We start from the raw sequence: 17,513 nt of genomic DNA on the forward strand, positions 1-17,513 counted from the left end.
AAACCATTTCTGTGGCTCTAAAGAAACAAACAGGTACGTGGTGAAAATGAGTTTGTTCTCTTACTGTGTGACTGAAGGTCCAGGTCCTTTACTGAAGAACAGAGGGTCATCTTTGGACTGGTCACTGCTCAGAGACAGACAGACTGATCCTGGAGACTCTGCTCTCAGTCTGTGGCTCTGACCTCTGCAAACACAAACATCATTTATTCATATCACATCAATCACTGATGAATCTTCTCATGAAAACCATTTCTGTGGCTCTAAAGACACAAACAGGTACGTGGTGACGTCTGAAGGACCGGGTCCGTTTGTCAACGTGCTTCCATGTATGTGTGAGAGAGAGAGCGAGCAGTAATTAAAGGTTGAGTGAATCAATGCGTTGCTTTCAGCTCCACAGTGAAATCAGGTTCTATCCATTAGAAATAGTAAAATATTTCCTGTTTACTATGAAACTGTGACGAGACTCATCAGACTGTGTCAGAGACGTCAGTAGAGGAGGCCGTCCTTCAGTCGGACCAGGACGCATTTGCATGGACACTGCTAAAAGAATGTGTCCACATGTGGCCCAGACCACCTCCCAATGTGGTCTGAGAGATCGGATCTCAAATGCTTCCTGAACGCGTCCTGGGTGCCCTCACACCTGAAGCTAGAGCTGAACACCTGTGATGGGATCACCTGAGACAGATGTTAACACCAGGTGTGAACAGGGCCAGAGACACTAACAGGAAGATGAGCTGAATTATTTCTCTTTGTCTCCGTCCAGACAAGTTTCTTAGATTTTAGGTAAAAAATAGATTTTCGTAGAAAGTTTACAACACAAACACAAAATTAATTTGAAAAAAGTGTCACTGGCAGCGGGAACTGAAAATGAGTTTGTTCTCTTACTGTGTGACTGAAGGTCCAGGTCCTTTACTGAAGAACAGAGGGTCATCTTTGGACTGGTCACTGCTCAGAGACAGACAGACTGATCCTGGAGACTCTGCTCTCAGTCTGTGGCTCTGACCTCTGCAAACACAAACATCATTTATTCATATCACATCAATCACTGATGAATCTTCTCATGAAAACCATTTCTGTGGCTCTAAAGACACAAACAGGTACGTGGTGACGTCTGAAGGACCGGGTCCGTTTGTCAACGTGCTTCCATGTATGTGTGAGAGAGAGAGCGAGCAGTAATTAAAGGTTGAGTGAATCAATGCGTTGCTTTCAGCTCCACAGTGAAATCAGGTTCTATCCATTAGAAATAGTAAAATATTTCCTGTTTACTATGAAACTGTGACGAGACTCATCAGACTGTGTCAGAGACGTCAGTAGAGGAGGCCGTCCTTCAGTCGGACCAGGACGCATTTGCATGGACACTGCTAAAAGAATGTGTCCACATGTGGCCCAGACCACCTCCCAATGTGGTCTGAGAGATCGGATCTCAAATGCTTCCTGAACGCGTCCTGGGTGCCCTCACACCTGAAGCTAGAGCTGAACACCTGTGATGGGATCACCTGAGACAGATGTTAACACCAGGTGTGAACAGGGCCAGAGACACTAACAGGAAGATGAGCTGAATTATTTCTCTTTGTCTCCGTCCAGACAAGTTTCTTAGATTTTAGGTAAAAAATAGATTTTCGTAGAAAGTTTACAACACAAACACAAAATTAATTTGAAAAAAGTGTCACTGGCAGCGGGAACTGAAAATGAGTTTGTTCTCTTACTGTGTGACTGAAGGTCCAGGTCCTTTACTGAAGAACAGAGGGTCATCTTTGGACTGGTCACTGCTCAGAGACAGACAGACTGATCCTGGAGACTCTGCTCTCAGTCTGTGGCTCTGACCTCTGCAAACACAAACATCATTTATTCATATCACATCAATCACTGATGAATCTTCTCATGAAAACCATTTCTGTGGCTCTAAAGACACAAACAGGTACGTGGTGACGTCTGAAGGACCGGGTCCGTTTGTCAACGTGCTTCCATGTATGTGTGAGAGAGAGAGCGAGCAGTAATTAAAGGTTGAGTGAATCAATGCGTTGCTTTCAGCTCCACAGTGAAATCAGGTTCTATCCATTAGAAATAGTAAAATATTTCCTGTTTACTATGAAACTGTGACGAGACTCATCAGACTGTGTCAGAGACGTCAGTAGAGGAGGCCGTCCTTCAGTCGGACCAGGACGCATTTGCATGGACACTGCTAAAAGAATGTGTCCACATGTGGCCCAGACCACCTCCCAATGTGGTCTGAGAGATCGGATCTCAAATGCTTCCTGAACGCGTCCTGGGTGCCCTCACACCTGAAGCTAGAGCTGAACACCTGTGATGGGATCACCTGAGACAGATGTTAACACCAGGTGTGAACAGGGCCAGAGACACTAACAGGAAGATGAGCTGAATTATTTCTCTTTGTCTCCGTCCAGACAAGTTTCTTAGATTTTAGGTAAAAAATAGATTTTCGTAGAAAGTTTACAACACAAACACAAAATTAATTTGAAAAAAGTGTCACTGGCAGCGGGAACTGAAAATGAGTTTGTTCTCTTACTGTGTGACTGAAGGTCCAGGTCCTTTACTGAAGAACAGAGGGTCATCTTTGGACTGGTCACTGCTCAGAGACAGACAGACTGATCCTGGAGACTCTGCTCTCAGTCTGTGGCTCTGACCTCTGCAAACACAAACATCATTTATTCATATCACATCAATCACTGATGAATCTTCTCATGAAAACCATTTCTGTGGCTCTAAAGACACAAACAGGTACGTGGTGACGTCTGAAGGACCGGGTCCGTTTGTCAACGTGCTTCCATGTATGTGTGAGAGAGAGAGCGAGCAGTAATTAAAGGTTGAGTGAATCAATGCGTTGCTTTCAGCTCCACAGTGAAATCAGGTTCTATCCATTAGAAATAGTAAAATATTTCCTGTTTACTATGAAACTGTGACGAGACTCATCAGACTGTGTCAGAGACGTCAGTAGAGGAGGCCGTCCTTCAGTCGGACCAGGACGCATTTGCATGGACACTGCTAAAAGAATGTGTCCACATGTGGCCCAGACCACCTCCCAATGTGGTCTGAGAGATCGGATCTCAAATGCTTCCTGAACGCGTCCTGGGTGCCCTCACACCTGAAGCTAGAGCTGAACACCTGTGATGGGATCACCTGAGACAGATGTTAACACCAGGTGTGAACAGGGCCAGAGACACTAACAGGAAGATGAGCTGAATTATTTCTCTTTGTCTCCGTCCAGACAAGTTTCTTAGATTTTAGGTAAAAAATAGATTTTCGTAGAAAGTTTACAACACAAACACAAAATTAATTTGAAAAAAGTGTCACTGGCAGCGGGAACTGAAAATGAGTTTGTTCTCTTACTGTGTGACTGAAGGTCCAGGTCCTTTACTGAAGAACAGAGGGTCATCTTTGGACTGGTCACTGCTCAGAGACAGACAGACTGATCCTGGAGACTCTGCTCTCAGTCTGTGGCTCTGACCTCTGCAAACACAAACATCATTTATTCATATCACATCAATCACTGATGAATCTTCTCATGAAAACCATTTCTGTGGCTCTAAAGACACAAACAGGTACGTGGTGACGTCTGAAGGACCGGGTCCGTTTGTCAACGTGCTTCCATGTATGTGTGAGAGAGAGAGCGAGCAGTAATTAAAGGTTGAGTGAATCAATGCGTTGCTTTCAGCTCCACAGTGAAATCAGGTTCTATCCATTAGAAATAGTAAAATATTTCCTGTTTACTATGAAACTGTGACGAGACTCATCAGACTGTGTCAGAGACGTCAGTAGAGGAGGCCGTCCTTCAGTCGGACCAGGACGCATTTGCATGGACACTGCTAAAAGAATGTGTCCACATGTGGCCCAGACCACCTCCCAATGTGGTCTGAGAGATCGGATCTCAAATGCTTCCTGAACGCGTCCTGGGTGCCCTCACACCTGAAGCTAGAGCTGAACACCTGTGATGGGATCACCTGAGACAGATGTTAACACCAGGTGTGAACAGGGCCAGAGACACTAACAGGAAGATGAGCTGAATTATTTCTCTTTGTCTCCGTCCAGACAAGTTTCTTAGATTTTAGGTAAAAAATAGATTTTCGTAGAAAGTTTACAACACAAACACAAAATTAATTTGAAAAAAGTGTCACTGGCAGCGGGAACTGAAAATGAGTTTGTTCTCTTACTGTGTGACTGAAGGTCCAGGTCCTTTACTGAAGAACAGAGGGTCATCTTTGGACTGGTCACTGCTCAGGGACAGACAGACTGATCCTGGAGACTCTGCTCTCAGTCTGTGGCTCTGACCTCTGCAAACACAAACATCATTTATTCATATCACATCAATCACTGATGAATCTTCTCATGAAAACCATGTCTGTGGCTCTAAAGACACAAACAGGTACGTGGTGACGTCTGAAGGACCGGGTCCGTTTGTCAACGTGCTTCCATGTATGTGTGAGAGAGAGAGCGAGCAGTAATTAAAGGTTGAGTGAATCAATGCGTTGCTTTCAGCTCCACAGTGAAATCAGGTTCTATCCATTAGAAATAGTAAAATATTTCCTGTTTACTATGAAACTGTGACGAGACTCATCAGACTGTGTCAGAGACGTCAGTAGAGGAGGCCGTCCTTCAGTCGGACCAGGACGCATTTGCATGGACACTGCTAAAAGAATGTGTCCACATGTGGCCCAGACCACCTCCCAATGTGGTCTGAGAGATCGGATCTCAAATGCTTCCTGAACGCGTCCTGGGTGCCCTCACACCTGAAGCTAGAGCTGAACACCTGTGATGGGATCACCTGAGACAGATGTTAACACCAGGTGTGAACAGGGCCAGAGACACTAACAGGAAGATGAGCTGAATTATTTCTCTTTGTCTCCGTCCAGACAAGTTTCTTAGATTTTAGGTAAAAAATAGATTTTCGTAGAAAGTTTACAACACAAACACAAAATTAATTTGAAAAAAGTGTCACTGGCAGCGGGAACTGAAAATGAGTTTGTTCTCTTACTGTGTGACTGAAGGTCCAGGTCCTTTACTGAAGAACAGAGGGTCATCTTTGGACTGGTCACTGCTCAGAGACAGACAGACTGATCCTGGAGACTCTGCTCTCAGTCTGTGGCTCTGACCTCTGCAAACACAAACATCATTTATTCATATCACATCAATCACTGATGAATCTTCTCATGAAAACCATTTCTGTGGCTCTAAAGACACAAACAGGTACGTGGTGACGTCTGAAGGACCGGGTCCGTTTGTCAACGTGCTTCCATGTATGTGTGAGAGAGAGAGCGAGCAGTAATTAAAGGTTGAGTGAATCAATGCGTTGCTTTCAGCTCCACAGTGAAATCAGGTTCTATCCATTAGAAATAGTAAAATATTTCCTGTTTACTATGAAACTGTGACGAGACTCATCAGACTGTGTCAGAGACGTCAGTAGAGGAGGCCGTCCTTCAGTCGGACCAGGACGCATTTGCATGGACACTGCTAAAAGAATGTGTCCACATGTGGCCCAGACCACCTCCCAATGTGGTCTGAGAGATCGGATCTCAAATGCTTCCTGAACGCGTCCTGGGTGCCCTCACACCTGAAGCTAGAGCTGAACACCTGTGATGGGATCACCTGAGACAGATGTTAACACCAGGTGTGAACAGGGCCAGAGACACTAACAGGAAGATGAGCTGAATTATTTCTCTTTGTCTCCGTCCAGACAAGTTTCTTAGATTTTAGGTAAAAAATAGATTTTCGTAGAAAGTTTACAACACAAACACAAAATTAATTTGAAAAAAGTGTCACTGGCAGCGGGAACTGAAAATGAGTTTGTTCTCTTACTGTGTGACTGAAGGTCCAGGTCCTTTACTGAAGAACAGAGGGTCATCTTTGGACTGGTCACTGCTCAGAGACAGACAGACTGATCCTGGAGACTCTGCTCTCAGTCTGTGGCTCTGACCTCTGCAAACACAAACATCATTTATTCATATCACATCAATCACTGATGAATCTTCTCATGAAAACCATTTCTGTGGCTCTAAAGACACAAACAGGTACGTGGTGACGTCTGAAGGACCGGGTCCGTTTGTCAACGTGCTTCCATGTATGTGTGAGAGAGAGAGCGAGCAGTAATTAAAGGTTGAGTGAATCAATGCGTTGCTTTCAGCTCCACAGTGAAATCAGGTTCTATCCATTAGAAATAGTAAAATATTTCCTGTTTACTATGAAACTGTGACGAGACTCATCAGACTGTGTCAGAGACGTCAGTAGAGGAGGCCGTCCTTCAGTCGGACCAGGACGCATTTGCATGGACACTGCTAAAAGAATGTGTCCACATGTGGCCCAGACCACCTCCCAATGTGGTCTGAGAGATCGGATCTCAAATGCTTCCTGAACGCGTCCTGGGTGCCCTCACACCTGAAGCTAGAGCTGAACACCTGTGATGGGATCACCTGAGACAGATGTTAACACCAGGTGTGAACAGGGCCAGAGACACTAACAGGAAGATGAGCTGAATTATTTCTCTTTGTCTCCGTCCAGACAAGTTTCTTAGATTTTAGGTAAAAAATAGATTTTCGTAGAAAGTTTACAACACAAACACAAAATTAATTTGAAAAAAGTGTCACTGGCAGCGGGAACTGAAAATGAGTTTGTTCTCTTACTGTGTGACTGAAGGTCCAGGTCCTTTACTGAAGAACAGAGGGTCATCTTTGGACTGGTCACTGCTCAGAGACAGACAGACTGATCCTGGAGACTCTGCTCTCAGTCTGTGGCTCTGACCTCTGCAAACACAAACATCATTTATTCATATCACATCAATCACTGATGAATCTTCTCATGAAAACCATTTCTGTGGCTCTAAAGACACAAACAGGTACGTGGTGACGTCTGAAGGACCGGGTCCGTTTGTCAACGTGCTTCCATGTATGTGTGAGAGAGAGAGCGAGCAGTAATTAAAGGTTGAGTGAATCAATGCGTTGCTTTCAGCTCCACAGTGAAATCAGGTTCTATCCATTAGAAATAGTAAAATATTTCCTGTTTACTATGAAACTGTGACGAGACTCATCAGACTGTGTCAGAGACGTCAGTAGAGGAGGCCGTCCTTCAGTCGGACCAGGACGCATTTGCATGGACACTGCTAAAAGAATGTGTCCACATGTGGCCCAGACCACCTCCCAATGTGGTCTGAGAGATCGGATCTCAAATGCTTCCTGAACGCGTCCTGGGTGCCCTCACACCTGAAGCTAGAGCTGAACACCTGTGATGGGATCACCTGAGACAGATGTTAACACCAGGTGTGAACAGGGCCAGAGACACTAACAGGAAGATGAGCTGAATTATTTCTCTTTGTCTCCGTCCAGACAAGTTTCTTAGATTTTAGGTAAAAAATAGATTTTCGTAGAAAGTTTACAACACAAACACAAAATTAATTTGAAAAAAGTGTCACTGGCAGCGGGAACTGAAAATGAGTTTGTTCTCTTACTGTGTGACTGAAGGTCCAGGTCCTTTACTGAAGAACAGAGGGTCATCTTTGGACTGGTCACTGCTCAGAGACAGACAGACTGATCCTGGAGACTCTGCTCTCAGTCTGTGGCTCTGACCTCTGCAAACACAAACATCATTTATTCATATCACATCAATCACTGATGAATCTTCTCATGAAAACCATTTCTGTGGCTCTAAAGACACAAACAGGTACGTGGTGACGTCTGAAGGACCGGGTCCGTTTGTCAACGTGCTTCCATGTATGTGTGAGAGAGAGAGCGAGCAGTAATTAAAGGTTGAGTGAATCAATGCGTTGCTTTCAGCTCCACAGTGAAATCAGGTTCTATCCATTAGAAATAGTAAAATATTTCCTGTTTACTATGAAACTGTGACGAGACTCATCAGACTGTGTCAGAGACGTCAGTAGAGGAGGCCGTCCTTCAGTCGGACCAGGACGCATTTGCATGGACACTGCTAAAAGAATGTGTCCACATGTGGCCCAGACCACCTCCCAATGTGGTCTGAGAGATCGGATCTCAAATGCTTCCTGAACGCGTCCTGGGTGCCCTCACACCTGAAGCTAGAGCTGAACACCTGTGATGGGATCACCTGAGACAGATGTTAACACCAGGTGTGAACAGGGCCAGAGACACTAACAGGAAGATGAGCTGAATTATTTCTCTTTGTCTCCGTCCAGACAAGTTTCTTAGATTTTAGGTAAAAAATAGATTTTCGTAGAAAGTTTACAACACAAACACAAAATTAATTTGAAAAAAGTGTCACTGGCAGCGGGAACTGAAAATGAGTTTGTTCTCTTACTGTGTGACTGAAGGTCCAGGTCCTTTACTGAAGAACAGAGGGTCATCTTTGGACTGGTCACTGCTCAGAGACAGACAGACTGATCCTGGAGACTCTGCTCTCAGTCTGTGGCTCTGACCTCTGCAAACACAAACATCATTTATTCATATCACATCAATCACTGATGAATCTTCTCATGAAAACCATTTCTGTGGCTCTAAAGAAACAAACAGGTACGTGGTGAAAATGAGTTTGTTCTCTTACTGTGTGACTGAAGGTCCAGGTCCTTTACTGAAGAACAGAGGGTCATCTTTGGACTGGTCACTGCTCAGAGACAGACAGACTGATCCTGGAGACTCTGCTCTCTCCTCCTCTTCCTCCACACGACCGCTCATCTTCTAGACTGAGAGGGAAACAGCAACTGACTGTAACTGACTGTGAGCTCTCTCTCTCTCTCTCACACTCACACACACACACACACACACACACCAGATAACAGGGTATAATATAATATAAACCTGCTGCTCAGTTGTGGGTCTGTTGTGTTGACTGAGAACAGGAAGAACCACACCTCATGTCGTTCCTCCTTCTCTGTCTGTGGACAACTTCACTGTGACTCCTCCACGGTCCACAGGGACAAACCCACTCACACTGTGACGGTGAAATAATCACAATAATGTTGTGTTAACACTCACCTGCCTCAGCCCCGTTTCCCGCTGCTGCTCCGTCCAAGATGGCGCCTGAACCACAGACTGTTTATAAGACTCCTGAAAGTTTCACTTTCACTTAGAAAAGTCTGTTTACGTGTCGGAGCTACGGTGGGCGGGTTGGTCCAAAAAGCCTAATTTGATGTCCGCGTCTGTAAATTCCGTCTGAAGACGATAAAACACCGTGTTGATCATAAACCTGTAAATAAAAACATGCGTCGACACCAGCTCCGGGAAGTGAAGCCGGAAGAGCCTCAAACCTGCATCCTGTGTACTGACCATGGATGTATTATAATATAATATATATTATATTATAATATATATTATATTATAATACATCCTGTGTACTGACCATGGATGTATTATAATATAATATATATTATAATATAACATATATTATATTATAATACATCCTGTGTACTGCCCATGGATGTATTATAATATAACATATATTATATTATAATACATCCTGTGTACTGACCATGGATGTATTATAATATAATATATATTATAATATAACATATATTATATTATAATACATCCTGTGTACTGACCATGGATGTATTATAATATAATATATATTATAATATAACATATATTATATTATAATACATCCTGTGTACTGCCCATGGATGTATTATAATATAACATATATTATATTATAATACATCCTGTGTACTGCCCATGGATGTATTATAATATAACATATAATATAATATAATATAATATAATATAATATAATATAATATAATATAATATAATATAATATAATATAATATAATATAATATAATATAATATAATATAATTTATATCTTACTGACCCTCAGGGCGGCCCCACTGGCTGCAGACAGAAGTGCAATTGTATGGAAGCCTGTGAGGAAATGACCCCACTTCTCACCTGGTCTGTGGCCCAGGAAACGTTTTCATAACGAGGTTACGGTCTCAGCCGCTGTCAGGTCGACAGCTTAGGGTCAGTGAGATGACTATTTACCCTTTGTACAAAGTGTGTGTGTGTGTGTGAAACTACTTTGACTTTGTTATTCATGCAACACCTGAACACTTAGAAATACACAATAAAAACAAATCAGGCGACAGTCAAGTTCCATGCAAAAGCTTTTAGTGCAAAATATTATAATAAAAACATTTTTAACAATACAGAAAAACTCAAAACAATATTTTAAAATGATATAATAAAGGCTTATAATAAAGATTAAAGTTGTTGGTCAGTAACACTGTGTCTTGTTTTAGTGCAAATTTTAGAGAAAAACGTTTCACACAAGAATATTTTGATAGAAAACTCAAAAACAATAGTTCAAGTATTAGAAAAATAGATAAAACTACAATAAATTATCAGAATCGGAATCGCCTTTATTGTCATTATACATAGTACAACGAAATTTGAGCGCTGCTCCCTTGGTGCAAACAGTGGTAATTAAATAAAATAAATAGAAACCTAAAGAGAACACAAAATTAAAATAAAGGAGGTATAAAAAGGCAAGTAATATGTACAGATATTTACACGTGGTATGAATGAAAACCCGATTATTGCACTTTAGGCCCAGTTTTATTGCACAGGTAATTGGTAGTTATTAGAGAAATGTGCATACAGCCCACTAGTACCACTAATACAAACTGTACAATGGACTAGTGAGCTGTCCTGAGGTGCATACAGTTGCTTTGTAAAAAAGTAAAATAAAAATAGAGCTCAACCCTGAGGAGGACTCCTGAACTGTCCTCGGGTGAATAGTAGCCTGTACCTGACCTGCAACAACAGGAGATCAGCCCCTTTACTCTGAACCATAACCCCAAGAACAAAATAAAGGGTCAACAAAAGAAATGACACTCCCAAAGTAATAAAGCAGTTCCATGCTTCATGGCCTCTGCTTCTTGTCCTTCGGCAAATTTGCATTGAGGAAGACAAGTGATCTGTCTGCCTCGAGCGAAAGGTGCATCCAATGCTGCTCCTCCCCCTCCTCCAGGCTGCTGCCGACTCCGAGGCGCTCAGGTGAAGGGAGCGTGCACAACTCATAAGACATTTGCATATGAAATCAGCTCCTCCCCATGCTCCTCCCCACGCTCCTCCCCACGCTCCTCCCCATGCTCCTCCCCACGCTCTCTCCGCCTCTCTCAGGGGAGGAGCAAGGAGGAGCTTGTGTGAACCACAGGTGTGAACTCAGGGAGAGAGAAGAAAGAACGGCTCTCAACCATGGATGTTTTATCAGACCTGGATGACGGATCTAAAAATGGCGCCATTCAGTTCAATACAAGTTGCTCGCCTGGTGCATAAAAAAAAAGTTTCTGGCTTCCGGGTTACTTCCGGGTTATGCGGCCCATAGAGACTGCGCAGTAGCGTCTCTCCATCCCGTGGTTTAAAGGCCCGGAGCTTTAAACACGCATTAAACAGCAACAACATTCAGCCTGAAGCTTCAGAGCCTAAAGTCACACTGGATCAACATTTAAAATAATCATAACCAGGCAAAAATATTACGATTAAATTGTCTTTCAGGCAATTTTAATATATTGATGCTGCATGTGACAGAAAACTACAACTCATCAGATAAAGTTATCACGTTTACTTTCTGTCATTGAGGAGCAGATTTATGCGGCATGTCTTCTTTAAAAAGCTTCATGTCCCGTCACTGCTCTTTCTGTGTTTCACTGTTTCACAGATACTTGATCTGAAAATGAAAAATATATCAACATTATTTTCTATAAAGATGTAATCTAAATGAAGAATGCCTCTGAACATTTACTGCACCCTGAGCTCACACTGAGGGAGGTAGAGGCGGTGATGAGGACGGTTCCTCCCCCAGGGACAGAGAGGGGCCGCGGGCTGCAGCGGCTCAGGCCCCCGCTGCTGACCCGGAGGACGCTGCGTCCAGGCCGGACTCAGTTCTAGTTGAACCCGCTGACACAGTGAAGGTCCCTCATCTATAAATAATGAGGCGGTGGTTGTTGATGACAGGTGGTGACCTGCAGTCAGGAGGAGACACTGCTGCTCACACATCACACAAACTATCACAGAAGCTCAGGGACTTAAATTAAAACACCTGAAGAAACTGGAGGAAGTGATGAACAATCATGGCGGCGTCTGAACCCAGTGATGAGAACATGTCGATTAAAAACTACTTTCCTGAAAAAAGTGGAAAAGTGACGAATAAATGCGACAAAAATCACAAAATGAATGAACCTGGTTTGTGTAGAAGAAAACTCGCCTTTGTGTTTATTCACTTTTCATTAACTTAAGAAAACCATGAGTCTGTTTATGTGTGGGAGCTACGGTGGGCGGGTTGGTCCAAAACAGGAAGTGCCGTCTGTATTTCCAGTTCTGTCAGCTCTGAACGTCCTCAGGTTCGGACCTGCAGCCTCTGTACACCTGTTTGCTGTGATGAAAACACCTGGTTCAGTCATTTTACTCACAGGCAGACACAGCGGTGCTTTTATCACCATCTGCTTAAAGCTGATTGGTTAGAACACCGGAAGTGTGAAGGTCCTCAGTCGTAGCTCAGCAGTGAAAGATAAAAGTCCAATGTGTTTATGATAAAGTCTGAAGCGTTTGAGAGGTGGTGGAGGGTTAGAACAAAGTCAGAGCCGATCTCTGGCCTCAGCCGCTGGAACAGTCTCCACAGATCATCGGACAGAGCTGACAGCGGAACTGACTGGAAATATCTAGTGTTCTGCTCTTGAAACACACAGAGGGTCTGATCAGTTTTCATCCAGGACAAAGTTACAATCATCGTGGAAATATATGAATATGATCTGTTTTTGGCTTTGACTCATCACCATCTGCTGCAGAGTCTGACTTCTTTCCATGATAACTTTAAAAGTTGTCAAATTATTCAAATATGTACAAGAATAAAACAGAAGAATTAGAGGGAAGTGTGTAGTTTTCTCCTCTTTTGCTCATTAAAACCCTTCAGATTTATCTTGCAGCTCCTTGTTGGGGTCCTGACCCTCAGGTTGGGAACCAGAGGTCTAAATATCCAGTGTACTGTGGCCACACAAAACAACACACACTCAGAAAGTGTTTGATAAAAAACCTGTTTTCTTATTTTAGTTTGGCTTTATTTATTGTACATGATTACAGCGGGGGTCAGAGGTCAGAGGCGGGGTTTTAGAAGTAGTTGACGACTCTGCGGATGGACTGGATGTTGGGGTTCTGGGCCTGCCACTCGTTGTGGCTGCAGTAGTCTCCACGCTCCACGATGTACATGCGGCCGCGGAAGTTTGGCTCCTCGTACATCACCCAGCTGAAGAGAGAGGTTGGAGAAGTAAATCTGTTAAATGTTGTAATTATTGATTCATCTGATTTTCCTGATTAATCGTTTATTTGTTTGAGCTGTAAAATATCAGAAAATATAAAAATGCCAAACCCATTTTCCCATCATCCAAGTTACACATATAAGACATATTTAAATAGATTTTGTTTTCTGGGCAACAGTCACAAAAGACTCATCAGTGAAAGAACCAGAGAATTTGTGACACTTTGTTTTGCTGAGAAAAATGAGGACAAATCAATGATTCAAACTGTTCCTGGTGAACTAACTGATGAAATGTTTCAGCTCTAAGTCCTGAGGATGTGCAGGGAGTTGACCCAGTTGTTCTGCTGGATTTCTGGCCTGTTCTCTGTGGATGTGTCACTGTGCATCACCTGTGTGCAGCAGGTCCACAGACCTGGACCCACGGTCGTGTAATAAAACTGTGTCTGTGTTAAACTCACGCTCCGTCTCCGTAGACCTTGACGGAGTTGATGCAGTTCTTGGAGAACCCGCGGCTCTGCAGGAAGGGACAGTCATCGCAGATGTCCACACACTGACCGGAGAAGTTACAGGCCTCGAACAGCTCGATGCGGTAGTGCTCTCCGTGCTGACGGAGACACAGGGAGGGGGACAGACACGCAGCAGGTTAGTGTTCAGGACAGAGAAGGACCATCACTATATTCAGCTGTTTTCTCTGACATGCAGGAGTCTGGTAGTTTCCTCCCAGGGAGCTCTGCCTCCATCACTGTTTGTCCTCTGTCTGTCTCTGGTGGATGGAAAAGACTCATTTCCTCCTCCAGTTCCACCACATTCAGATGGAGATGTGGGGCAAGTTTGAAAAGAACTTTATTGAATTTGTTTTTTTTATTTGCGATATTTTGCCTTTTTTCTCTTGCTGGTATCTGACGCTTCCACTCACACAATGTGCATAAAAACTGGTGCCGAGGAAATGCGTGACCCGACAGGCCGAACATTACAAACAGACCCTGTCAGAGGTGTTTACCATGCGGATGGGCTTGCAGGATCCCATGTGGTCGTTGTGGGAGTTCCACCTCTGGAACTCTGGGTACTCTCCGTGCTCCAGGATGTACTGCTGGCCCTTAAAGTCGGGGTGGTCGTAGCAAATCCAGGCTCCGCTCTCCACACGGATGGAGTTCACCCTGAAAATACACCAAAGATGAGGCTCCAGAAACTCCCACATCTCCTCCATTCATACGAGCTCCCACTGTGTTCACCTGCTGTCTTCATAAACTCAGAACAACATCCGTGTCCACGGCACTAACTCGTCGCTGCTGCAAGAGGCAGGTTTCACACGTTTTCTCAGAATGAGGAATCTACACTTTTCACAAGTCCTGTGGTGTTTCCTTTATAAGCGGGCTTTTATTGTGAAAAATCAGTGTCTTCACATCCACCAAAAAATAAAATATAATATGAAAATGTTATTTCTGTTCTAAATGTGGAGTGTTTTGAGCAGAGTGGTGAGTATGAACAGGACTGTCAGCTGTTGTAGGAGGCTGCAGGTAATCCCACCTGCCTCAGTGTTGTTTTATCATGTGTTTCATTATTTGAGGAGCGACAGAGGTGAGCTGTAAATATCATGAGGAAATAACCAAACACCAAATATCCTCCAGAATATTTCTGTTGTTCAGATGTGAGGCTGTCACATGTCAGATTCAGGTTGAGTTTGTCAGTTCTATTTGAAACCAGATCACATATTTACAGTGTTCAACTCCACTTGTGTGATAAATCTGTTTTTTTCGACTGTGACAACAGGGAAGTGAAAGTTCTTCATTTAAGAAGAGAAGTGTGTCGCTGCATTGAGTCAGACACTGAGGTCGTTAATGCCACGTAACTGCAGCGAGGCTGGTTCTGCATTAGGTTTTGATTCTGTTGCTGAGAGAGTAACACGAACCTCTGCAGCTCATTAGCAGCGGAGCCTCTGGACCACAGCTGAAAATCCCTGCTACTGTTTTCATGACAGTCAGGAAAACATGAAGGAAATAAAATGGTATTTTATTTTTCTGTCACCTGTTCATGAAGCCGCGGTCCTGGAAGTTATCACAGTCTCCTCTGACCTCCAGCTTCCTGCCAGTGAAGCACTTCCCCTCATAGAAGGTAATCTGGAGGGAAAATAAAGACATACGTGATCACTCACCTGTGGCTGCTGCCTCTACAGGTAGAAATCCTCTCACGTGAGGAGATGTGTAGATTTACTGAATTGATTGTGGAGATTTAGAGGCAGAACTGGATGATTGAGTTGAAGCCAGATGTCTAATGAGGTCTACATCTCAGTGAGTTAAGCAGGATCAACTCATTCAGACAGTATCTGTGTCAGACCAGAAACACACAGGACTCAGCAGAAGTCCGGACTTAAGACTTGACGGGGATCTGCTGCCTCCCACCAGGTGGTTAAATAACGCATCATTGAATTCAGTTTCATCCTGACAGAGAAAACAGTCTGTAAAACACTGGGCAGCATCCAGCCCTGTTTTCAGCCTGTTGCACCTGTAACCACGCCCAGCAGTGATGTCACAGTGTACTGCCACACCCTAAAGTACACGTCCACGTCACTACAACATGGTGAGAAGGGTCACCCTGACTGACTCCAACTCATCATCATCTATAAACTTTAATCTGTTTTTCTGTAGAAGAGAATAAAATCTCTCTAATTTCATTTTTCATTCTCTTGTGTCTTGAGGACCTTTTGAAAATAAAGTGACGTTGTGGCTCGACCAGTCAGTGCAACAGGAGCATCGCACCAAACTCCATTCAAAAGTCCAGCAATTTAAATGACTAAATTTGAACAGAATTTCTGAATTGATTTCCAACATCAGACCCATAAAAAGTAAACTTTAGAATTAAATCAAATGTTTGGCTCAGTCCTGTATCAGATGTAGCAGAGCACCCTGTTGATCCACAGACTGTAAAGTCCTGAAGTCTCAGTCTCCACACGATCCACCGACCAGCTAAATCTCCACACTTTCAACTGTAAGTTCTGTGGTTTTCACCAGCGGCCGTCTTACTCACCTTTCCAGAGTACTGTGACATTTTTGCCCACTGGATGTCGTCCAACCAAGCCCACAACCACACACACAGTGTAACAGAGAAAAAGTTGGACACCCCAATATATACGGCAGGGGGGCAAGCGAGGGGCGAGCGAGGGGCGAGGTCCAGGCTCAGAGGACAAAAGACGAGGCTTTAAAGGTTTCTGCTGCCTCGACGCTTTCCCTTCATCCTGATGTGTCTGCTGATTCTGCTGTGTGTGTGTGTGTGTTGTCTCAATAGAATGTGCTTGGCCTGAGCTTTGCAGGGTCAGTGATACTGCACATACCACGTTTCTATAGAGACACAGAGACAGTGACAGGATTCATACAGAGCTCCGACTGTCACTGCTTTGTACAACATTTCTCACAGTTACACTTCAGCTAACGGTGTAGACGGGAAACATGAGGATCAAGACAGAGGCAGAGAGGAAAAGAGTGACACCTCAAACTCTCTCACAGTAACTGGTTTCACAGGTTTTCCTCGAGCCGGGATCCGAACCCCTGATACTACTGTCAGTGTGAAAATCATTTACATCATTATTCACAATCTCATGTTCCACCAGTGGTAGAAGAAGAAGAATCTTTCACTTAAGTAAACACATGAATGTAAACCTACTCCATCACAAGTAAACGTCCTGCAGGTACAGACGTATTATCAGTGAAATGAGTGTGAGAAGTGACTGATCTCTGATCAGGTCATTGATCCTCTGGTCATTTTACTGCATCACATACACTCAGAGAGTTAAGTCCACTGGTTCTGGACTAAATCTGAGGTGACTGATGGGGGGGGGGGGTTAAAAACAGAACTTTGTTTCTTCTCCTTTCCCATGAATCATCTGACGACCCCTCAGGTTTACCTGAGGCAGGTAAAGTATCTACAACAGAATTCAAGGTACTTCCAGCTGATTGTACTTGGACTGTAGCACTGACAGTAAAAGCTCTAAATATATCAGTTCACTCATCACACCACCAGGTCCTGATGCTGCCGTCTGCCCTGATGAGGCGGCCCTCTGCTGGGCGCAGTGCTCCCAACACCACCACCTGTGGAGCTGCAACGATTCATTGATTCATCGATCAAAAAATAAAGAAATGAAGTAATGAAAAATAAATTAATAATAATCAGTAAATGGAAGATTTCACTGTAGCCTCTGAGAAACTGTGAATCCCATTTTTTTTGTAGACTGAACAGTTCATTGAGAATTTAACTGATAATGAAAATATTCATTATCAGAACTGATGAACTGAGGGG

The 17,513-nt window shown here is 43.7% G+C and overlaps 3 protein-coding genes across 3 annotated transcripts in view; all 3 read right to left on the reverse strand.

Annotated features, from left to right (window-relative positions):
* Window positions 1-4,637, reverse strand: part of LOC139625729 (NACHT, LRR and PYD domains-containing protein 12-like) — a 30,765-nt gene extending 26,128 nt beyond the window's left edge. The window contains exons 1-7 of the mRNA XM_071485909.1: window positions 4,579-4,637; window positions 4,170-4,289; window positions 3,349-3,468; window positions 2,528-2,647; window positions 1,707-1,826; window positions 886-1,005; window positions 65-184 (exon numbers count right to left, since the gene is read on the reverse strand). Coding sequence (XP_071342010.1) covers window positions 65-184; window positions 886-1,005; window positions 1,707-1,826; window positions 2,528-2,647; window positions 3,349-3,468; window positions 4,170-4,289; window positions 4,579-4,637 — 779 coding nt within the window. The remainder of the gene's footprint in view (window positions 1-64; window positions 185-885; window positions 1,006-1,706; window positions 1,827-2,527; window positions 2,648-3,348; window positions 3,469-4,169; window positions 4,290-4,578) is intronic.
* LOC139624901 (serine-rich adhesin for platelets-like) lies at window positions 4,370-9,209 on the reverse strand. The gene is made up of 7 exons (XM_071484298.1): window positions 8,949-9,209; window positions 8,518-8,656; window positions 8,275-8,394; window positions 7,454-7,573; window positions 6,633-6,752; window positions 5,812-5,931; window positions 4,370-5,110 (listed from the first exon to the last, which is right to left on the reverse strand). The coding sequence occupies exons 2-7, from the start codon at window positions 8,646-8,648 to the stop codon at window positions 4,987-4,989; spliced, it is 735 nt and encodes a 244-aa protein (XP_071340399.1). The 5' UTR covers window positions 8,649-8,656; window positions 8,949-9,209; the 3' UTR covers window positions 4,370-4,986.
* A 3,777-nt stretch (window positions 9,210-12,986) lies between these two features.
* Window positions 12,987-16,383, reverse strand: crygn2 (crystallin, gamma N2). Its single transcript, XM_071484302.1, has 5 exons — window positions 16,248-16,383; window positions 15,249-15,340; window positions 14,224-14,380; window positions 13,682-13,827; window positions 12,987-13,211 (listed from the first exon to the last, which is right to left on the reverse strand). The coding sequence occupies exons 1-5, from the start codon at window positions 16,266-16,268 to the stop codon at window positions 13,076-13,078; spliced, it is 552 nt and encodes a 183-aa protein (XP_071340403.1). The 5' UTR covers window positions 16,269-16,383; the 3' UTR covers window positions 12,987-13,075.
* Window positions 16,384-17,513: the final 1,130 nt, after the last annotated feature.

This window comes from Trachinotus anak, unplaced genomic scaffold (assembly GCF_046630095.1).
Source record: "Trachinotus anak isolate AG129_WGS33_773 ecotype Australia unplaced genomic scaffold, CSIRO_AGI_Tana_v1 ptg000009l, whole genome shotgun sequence".
In the NCBI taxonomy this organism is placed as follows: Eukaryota; Metazoa; Chordata; class Actinopteri; order Carangiformes; family Carangidae; genus Trachinotus; species Trachinotus anak.

Excerpts from the sequence above, each read along its gene's own strand:
- LOC139624901 (XM_071484298.1), bottom strand. The coding sequence starts at position 8,648 with ATGAGCGGTCGTGTGGAGGAAGAGGAGGAGAGAGCAGAGTCTCCAGGA. Across the intron at positions 7,574-8,274 it reads CCTGGACCTTCAGTCACACA|AGGTCAGAGCCACAGACTGA; the intron begins GTAAGAGAACAA and ends TTGTGTTTGCAG. Across the intron at positions 6,753-7,453 it reads CCTGGACCTTCAGTCACACA|AGGTCAGAGCCACAGACTGA; the intron begins GTAAGAGAACAA and ends TTGTGTTTGCAG.
- crygn2 (XM_071484302.1), bottom strand. The coding sequence starts at position 16,268 with ATGTCACAGTACTCTGGAAAG. Across the intron at positions 15,341-16,247 it reads TGTCACAGTACTCTGGAAAG|ATTACCTTCTATGAGGGGAA; the intron begins GTGAGTAAGACG and ends TTTTCCCTCCAG. Across the intron at positions 13,212-13,681 it reads AAGGTCTACGGAGACGGAGC|CTGGGTGATGTACGAGGAGC; the intron begins GTGAGTTTAACA and ends CTCTCTCTTCAG.